The sequence below is a fragment of the Gasterosteus aculeatus genome, chromosome 16, assembly GCF_964276395.1.
Source record: "Gasterosteus aculeatus chromosome 16, fGasAcu3.hap1.1, whole genome shotgun sequence".
NCBI classification, from domain to species: domain Eukaryota; kingdom Metazoa; phylum Chordata; class Actinopteri; order Perciformes; family Gasterosteidae; genus Gasterosteus; species Gasterosteus aculeatus.
In genome coordinates, this window is record NC_135704.1 from 18,661,107 (window position 1) to 18,669,053 (window position 7,947).

General features: G+C 51.4%; 1 protein-coding gene across 3 annotated transcripts; it reads left to right on the forward strand.

The window, feature by feature from the left end:
- The first annotated feature begins 935 nt into the window (after positions 1–935).
- tent5c (terminal nucleotidyltransferase 5C) lies at positions 936–6,315 on the forward strand. Of its 3 annotated transcripts, XM_040201996.2 has the most exons (3): positions 955–1,187; positions 1,253–1,511; positions 2,284–6,315. In XM_040201996.2, the coding sequence occupies exon 3, from the start codon at positions 2,305–2,307 to the stop codon at positions 3,454–3,456; it is 1,152 nt and encodes a 383-aa protein (XP_040057930.1). In that variant the 5' UTR covers positions 955–1,187; positions 1,253–1,511; positions 2,284–2,304; the 3' UTR covers positions 3,457–6,315. The 3 variants fall into 3 exon arrangements, with proteins under 3 accessions (XP_040057931.1, XP_040057930.1, XP_040057932.1); XM_040201997.2 differs by lacking the exon at positions 1,253–1,511 and having other exon boundaries at positions 936–1,187; XM_040201998.2 differs by lacking the exons at positions 955–1,187; positions 1,253–1,511 and adding an exon at positions 1,677–1,899.
- Positions 6,316–7,947: the final 1,632 nt, after the last annotated feature.

Consider the following 7,947-nt stretch of genomic DNA (forward strand, 5'->3'; position numbering starts at 1 on the left):
GATTTTAGGAAACACAATATGACAAAGGTAGTGAAACCCTGATTCAGAGGTTATGTCTTTACAACAATCTTTTCACCCTCTCTACTCTGTTTTAATCATCCACAGACCTTCTTTTGTTTATGCATCGAGCCTTGACTGTCGGCGGGATCATTCTGTGTTCTAATTGTGTTTTATTTTGCAAGGAATCACCTCACTTCTGTTGTTTACTGGAATCAGTCAAGTGTTGGGAGGGTTGGGGGGGTGTTGTTGAAGAAGAAATGTATAGAGGAATGAATGCATGCGTCCCAGAAACATGACTTCCAGAGAATTATTTCTGTTGGCTTTCACTCAGAGAACATCTTCCGGTCGTAATCATCGGCGTCTCACTTCCTCTGCGATGGAACAAGGCTCCTCCATTCAGAGAACATACATTATGTATGTATGTATGAATGTTCACTGTTCCATGATCACCAGGTTTAGATGTCGTGTTTTGGGATATCTTCTCAGACCCTTTGATTCACTTTCATTGCTTCCAGAACAGAACATTTGTTTAACCAGAACAATGTGGCCTCCGTGAATGATAAAGTTAATTCAGCCTGGAAGCAGATTATTTTAAAGAGGTTTTTCTTGTGAGTGTGTTTGGACGGATTATTAGAAACATCTGTCAACCCAATAAACCTATGACCGATTGTGGTGTTTGTAGGTTTTTGACTTTTGACTCACTTTACATTTGAATTGTTTGTTTCCTATCATTATGTTACTGATTTGGCTTCTTCTCGTGAGTTATTTGCCCTATTTTTGTGAAAACAAACCGTTGGAAAAAAACAAGGATTGCTGACATGTTGCTACTCAACATCAACAACTTTATAAATTCAAATAAATACAACAACACGTATTTAAAAGAAAAGATGAAACTTTTGAAATTATGATATTTTCCCAATAAGTGGGATCGTATTTATATTTGATGACGTGTGTATGGAATATTACATTTCGATGGGCTTGCCTTTGTTAATCTCTACAGGTGATAAACTGCTGCTGTTCAAAAGGACGCCGCCGCTTGGAGACGGGCTCCGGTTACCATGGCGACGCAAAAATAACCCCGTCGACCAATCACATGCGTCGCCGAGGCGCATTGGTACGAAACTAAACTCGAGGATTTCACACCTGTATGATCTGCCGACGATGAAGGTTTAGACTCCTGATTACGGGTGTGTATATTCCAAATTTGTGTTTTCATTTGAACATACAACACTTACTATTGTTTCTGTTGTAGTTTTACGTCGTAGGAGTGACGTCGTATCGATCAAGGGGGGGGGACTGTATCGCGCCGCGGCGGTGGATCCACTCCGGGCGGTCGTGCTGCGGCTGTATAAAGCAGGCGCGTCTGCGCGTGCGGTTCAAACGTGACTCCTCCGCGCGGCGCTTCTGTCTCCTGCCCGGTGGATTATGAGGACGCGTCTGCAAGAAGTTAACTTCTGCGCTGTCTGACTCCCAAACGCCGCCACGGGACGCTTTCACGGAAGAGCGAACATGTATGTACTGGCTGTCATGGCTCGCTCGTGTGTTCTTCATGTCGCACTTTTGGAAAGTTACGCGAGGAAACGCCCGCTGAATTGTAGAGTTGTAACCTTTTTTTTTTTTTTTTTTTTTTTTTTTTACTAAAACGTAACTGTTGGGAACGCCGTGACGTCACCCGCACGGCTGCTCGTGTGTTGATCGCTTGCAGCTCGCGGCGCTTTGCGGAACCCATATGGGATGGGTTCTCCCCCCCCATATGGACTCAAGTCCGGTTCCTGCTCAACGGCGACGTAGCGAAAGCCCGTCATGTCCAATGTGCGTCTTAAGTTACCGGGTCGCTCCGTGCCCCCAGTCGCGTTCTTCACGGGTAAATTTAGCGAAGTCAGCGGGCCGCACACGACGGTACGTTACCGGGGCTTCGCTGCGTTACCGGGGCTTCGCTGCGTTACCGGGGCTTCGCTGCGTTACCGGGGCTTCGCTGCGTAACGGAACGCTAGCGTTAGCTTGCTAGCTCGGTGTGCGCCTCCGCGGTTCTGGAATAAAAAGCCAGGCTCGCGCCGCCAACTTGTTCTAGAAGTCTCACGAGCTCTCGCCTGCACGCACGCGCGCGCCCGCCCGCGTGTAACTGCGCGCGCGGGCGGCTCGTCTCGCGGTTCCGCTGCTGCTCCGTCTTTAAATGTTTGTCATTTCTGTTAATGTGTTTTCATTGATAAAGCTGCTAGTTTATTTTTAAATAAATACATATTTATTTGTTTTTAATTCCCGCCATGTGCGTTCTCTCCTCAGTTGACCTGAACTCGTGAGAAGATGGAGAACCAGGAGGACTCTAAGAGCAGTTCGGTCAGCGTCCTCAGCTGGGAGCAGGTGAGCCGGCTCAACGAGGTGCTGACGGAGGTGGTGCCCGTCCACGGGCGGGGTAACTTCCCCACTTTGGAGGTGCGGCTGAAGGACATCGTGGCCCGGGTGCGCTCCCGCCTGGAGCGCAGCGGCATCGCGGTGAAGGACGTCCGGCTCAACGGCTCCACGGCCAGCCACGTGCTGGTGCAGGACGTGGGCTGGAGCTACAAGGACCTGGACGTCATCTTCAGGGTGGACTTGCCGCACGAGGCCGAGTTCAGGCTCATCAAGGACGTGGTGCTGGGCACCCTGCTGGACTTCCTGCCCGAGGGCGTGAACAAGGAGAAGATAACGCCCATGACCCTCAAAGAGGCCTACGTCCAGAAGCTGGTGAAGGTCAACACGGAGCAGGACCGCTGGAGCCTCATCTCCCTCTCCAACAACAACGGCCGCAACGTGGAGCTGAAGTTCGTGGACTCGATACGCCGGCAGTTTGAGTTCAGCGTGGACTCCTTTCAGATCGTGCTGGACTCCATGCTCTCCTACTACGAGCTGGCACAGGCGCCCATGTCGCCGGCGTTCCACCCGACGGTGAGCGGCGAGAGCGTGTATGGCGACTTCGCCGCGGCGCTGGGCCACCTGAGCGGCAAGCTCATCGCCACCAAGCGGCCCGAGGAGATCCGCGGCGGCGGCCTGCTCAAGTACTGCAACCTGCTGGTGCGGGACTTCCGGCCCGCCAGCGAGGAGGAGCTCAAGGCCCTGGAGCGCTACATGTGCTCCCGCTTCTTCATCGACTTCCCCGACATCGGCGAGCAGCAGCGCAAGGTGGAGGCCTACCTCCAGAGCCACTTCGTGGGCGAGGAGAAGAGCAAGTACGACTACCTCATGATCCTGCGGCGGGTGGTCAACGAGAGCACGGTGTGCCTCATGGGCCACGAGCGGCGGCAGACCCTGCAGCTCATCTCCGTGATGGCCTTCCGCGTGCTGGCGGAGCAGAACGCCATTCCCGACGCCTCCTGCGTCACCTGCTACTACCAGCCGGCGCCCTACGTCCGGGACCACAACTTCAGCAACTACTACGTGGCCAACCAGAACATTCCCACGTGGCTGCCGTGTAACTGAGGCGCTGCCGCTTTCGGCCAGAGAGGAATTAAAAAAAAATAAAAATTGCAAAAAATATTTCCCCCTCCCATGAATGAAAAGTGCTAAGGCGAAAGATGCTTGGTGCCCCTCGAGGCGTAATTATATATTCAAGTGTTTTTGTTTCTGGAATCTTTCTCATTCCTCATCTACGGGGTCGTCTGGGTCATCGAAGAGAAAGATATTTTTAAGTGTTAACATTATTTCTTATTTCTCATCGCGTTTGTTTCCCTCTGTTACGGAGTTTTGTGCCTTAACCTCCAGGTGTTAAACACCCCCCCCCCCCCCCACCCAGATGATGAAAGCGTGTACTATGTTTTGCAAAAAATAAGGGAATATCGTGTGATGGCCTTAAATTTGGTTTCCCCTTCCTGTGATAAAAGAAAATGTGAAAAGGCAGAAAAAAACTGTAAAATATTGAAAAATAGTATTATTGGGGAAGAGGTAATATTTGAAGAAAAAAAAAAAGAAAAAAAGGTTGTTCACTGGTGACGGAGAAGGTGGCGCACTAATGACTCGTGTCACAGTATGAAGGGGGGGTCGGGGGTGACGTGCACACATGCCGTCGGTGCCTGTGACTTGTAAACAAAGCAAGAAAATGTGCGTATTTTTATTTTCCCCGTCGCGGTGTCGGACAAACCGCCCTCACCGGTCTCCTCCCGGTCCTCCAGCGGACGAGACGGTTCGGCCCTCTGGGTGGGGGAGGGGCTGCAGACCGTCTGAGGCGTTTATTTGTGGGTGGTTTTTTTTTTTAAGTCTCTGGCTGTTGTGCGACTGTACTGCGAGCGCGGATCTGTTGGGACGCACGCTAGGCTGGACTCGCCCAGAGAGAGAGAAGGGGGGGGGGGGGGGGGGGCGAGCGAGCAGGCCGGGAGGGACTGTGGCCTTAAAAGGAGCAGCAGCACGTGTGTCGTCCCCCCCGCCGCCGTCGGGCTCGTCCCGTCTCTCAGAACCATTGGCACTCAAACTACAGCCGGTCTATAATTATCACCTGTTTTTTTTGGGGGGGGTCACTTCCTGTCCTCTTCTATCCTGCACAAGCGTTTAAACCCCTTTTGTGGGCATGTTGAGAGCGCCACCAGTTTGATTTCTGCCCCCCCCCCCCCCCCCCAAACCCATCAGTATCGGTTTCTAGCCGGCCGGCTATCAGCTGCCGGCCCGGCGCTGCGAGCGGAACATTCCAGCAGACGGCAGGTTGTCCGTCAGGACGGAGACCAGAAGTTCCGCCTGTGTTTATGCGAGTGGCGAGAGTCTCTTCTCCCCCCTGCAGCACCAGCGTCTCTTATCTGGCTGCCCCCCCTCCTCCCCCTTTCCGCCTAGACACGGTGTTAAGTGGCCGGTCAGCGTGGCCTCCCCGCGGGTCACAACGCCATACGGGGGGGCGCCGTGCTGAACTTTGGTTTGAGTTGTTTCGTTTTTTTAAGCGAGGCGCTGTGGCTCCGGCCCGACGGCACCAGCAGCTCGAGGGCCTTTTTCTTTAGAGCGTTTGTTTTTTTTTTAACGGCGACTGAAGGAAGGACGTTCACGCCGCCGTTATTAAAAAAACACCCACTTGGTTTTGTTTTCAGTCTCGTTGTCTGTTGTTGAAACTCGTCCTTCCTGTCTTTGTCTGACTCACCTTGTCTTTGAGCCACTGGCGGCCATGTTGACCTCAGTCTGACCCAGCCCCCCCCCCCCCCTTTGCAGTAATTGAATGTACTGCTCAGCATTTGTAGCTCCGGCACGATTCGTTTATGCCGACACTTTGGTCCCCATCCAAAGCGAAACCTAGTGGTGCACTGACGTGGGGGGGGGGGTCATCCAGCAGAGACCCCCGTACTAACGGAAGCACTTTAAGAGGCCTTGTTTTACTCCAAAAACCCACCCAGCTGGGACCGGATGTAAATACGCTAATGTGGTTCTCAGGGACATTGTGTGTGTGTGTGTGTGTGTGTGTGTGTGTGTCATTTATCTTTGAGGGCTTCGTTCTGCCCCCCTTCATGTTGTCTCTTCCCCCTCGTCTTATTGCCGTAGACGGCGTCTCGTGCTCAAACCGTCCTCATCGCTCACTGGTTGGCGATCATGTGATCATGTAGAACATTGGTTTAGTTTTTTTTTTTAGGGAACAGCTGCACAGGATCTCTAATCATTCCCCAGTTAGTTTTTTGCTGTGAGTGATGATGAATCGGAGCACGTAGAAGTCTAGCCCCCCCCCTTATTCTTTCCACTGCGCGACATCAGACGGCGTAACCAAGACCGACGCTGCGTTGGTGTGGATGGCGGCGGTGGGATGCGAGTCCTCTGCGCTGGGGGGTGTTTGCGGGGCTGAATGAGCTGAATCATCGCGCAGAAACTCTTTGGTGAAAGAATAAAGGACAAAGTGGATTTTGCACCTTTTTTTTTCCCCCCACTTTTCTTTTTACTCTGCTGTAAACTGTCGATCCCGCCGCCTCTTCTCGCCTTCTGATCGCCCGGCTTTGTTCATCGTGCAGCGTGTTTTTCTTTTCTACACAGACGCCTGTAGATGATTCTTTACTGGGGGGCAGAGACACCGTTGGATTAGATAATCGGTGATGCTTCATCAAATCCTACACCTTCCTCTTCGTGTGTGTGTGTGTGTGTGTGTGTGTGTGTGTGTGTGTGAGAAAGTTGGGGTAAAGAATGAAATGTGTCACATTACATATAATGTATATTTTTGAACTGGTTGATGCTTTTCTGTCGGCTTTGATTGTGACTACGAGTTTGATGGTTGCAGCATGATACGATTTCCTTTTTCAGGACTTTTACCTCACTTGAGTTTTTTTTCCTTTTTTGGATGGAAATGTACATCAGGACAAACCATGAATAAAGAATTAAATGCAACTCCATGTGTCTGCTGTTTGTGATCAAAGCGTGTGGAGCGGTTTTACCTGAAAAGGGATTAAATGTTTGACACGTTTACGGGCAAAATAATAATCACTTCTATATCACTAAATGCTGCTTATTACTTCCAAATATTTCAACTCGTAGTTCCTGCGTTCACCGCGTCCTAAATGCTCAAAACACTTGATCTAAAGTTATTTACCTAAAACCCGTCGCTAGTTTAACTTGTTTCATGTCATTGTTGCTCCTGAAGTCACAGCAGTGAACAAATAAAGTCCACTAATGTTTTCTTTTAACGTATTAAAGTCCTCTCCGTGACCTCATGAGCTGGAGGTCGCCGATGCAGCGGCGACTACCAGGGTTTAGTGCGGCGCCGCGTCGCCATGGGAACCGGAGCAGCAGGACAAATAAACGCTTCATAAACGGAGCCGAGTCCACAGAGCAGCAACCCGCTGAGGAATACGGCCTGTGGGGGGGGCGAGGGGTCGGCGTGGCACCTTCAAGGACTGTGTGCGGGGGGGCACATTGTGTCTGTGGGTCATTTAAGGCCTCTTGTCTTTTAGCTTCTTCTGGATCCCACGTGTCACTTTGTCTCTGGGATCGTTTTGCCCCTTTTTGACTTGGTCATTTCTGTCTGTGGTCCCTTTGATATTGTGGACTTGTCATGGTCCTCTGAGCTTAATCTGTCTCCTACGGGCCGGTGTGTCTCTGAGGGCCCCCCCGGACCCTGATTGACACCTTGAGTAATCCATCGGAATAAACGCTTGATCCTCACAGGAGGGTCTTTCTGGTGGTCGCTGCGGCGCTCCTCGTGTCTTCTGTCTCGGTGGCCCCTTGAACGCCCTGTGGTTGCTGCCGCTGGCGCCTCCACGCTGAGCAGGAAGAGGAAGTCCGGGCCGTGGTGTTTCTGAGTATGTGGTTGGACGTGTGTGTGTGTGTTTTCCCCGTATTTACTTGCGTGAGATTCATCTTCTCACGGAGGGAGGTGATGGAGGTCGAGGGGCATCCGGCGAGACCTGGTGGCTCTTTGCGAGCTCCTCTTATCGACGCCACTGCTGCTCAGTGGAGGCGGGCGGTTTTACCACCACGGTTTGTAATGTTTGCAGTCAGGAGGCGTTCTGCAAACTTCACAACTTCACAACGTAAAAACACCAGACTTCCCCTTTAGGCCGTTGGCAGCTTGATTCTTCTGGCATTCAGTCCTTTTTCACTTCAGGCCACTTCCTTGTTCCTCGTGTGTGTCGTTAGCCGCTGCTTTCGTGTTTCGTGAATCTGTCGTACCCTTTGATCTGCGTTCACGTCAAACTTTTCAGTGTCTCTGTTCCTCTCGTTGAGTCGTCACCTGTTCCAGGTCTGCAAATGACTCGTTTCCTGAGCATCAAGGTGTCAACGCGGAGAAAAAGATGACTGGTTTCACAACCGCACAACCCCCAACGCGCACACACACACACTCACACACTCACACTCACACTCCAGCACTGTCCGGGTCAAACAATGCTCCATTTCTGGAAAAATACTGATACAGAAATGTAGAGAGAAGAGAAACAAAGGCCAGTTAACGTGGGGGGCAGGGGGGGTAGGGAGGGTATTTTTGAAAGAAAGAAAATGCGCGGTAATGTGTAGTTTCCACGT

Excerpts from the sequence above, each read along its gene's own strand:
- tent5c (XM_040201997.2), top strand. The coding sequence starts at position 2,305 with ATGGAGAACCAGGAGGACTCTAAGAGCAGTTCGGTCAGCGTCCTCAGC.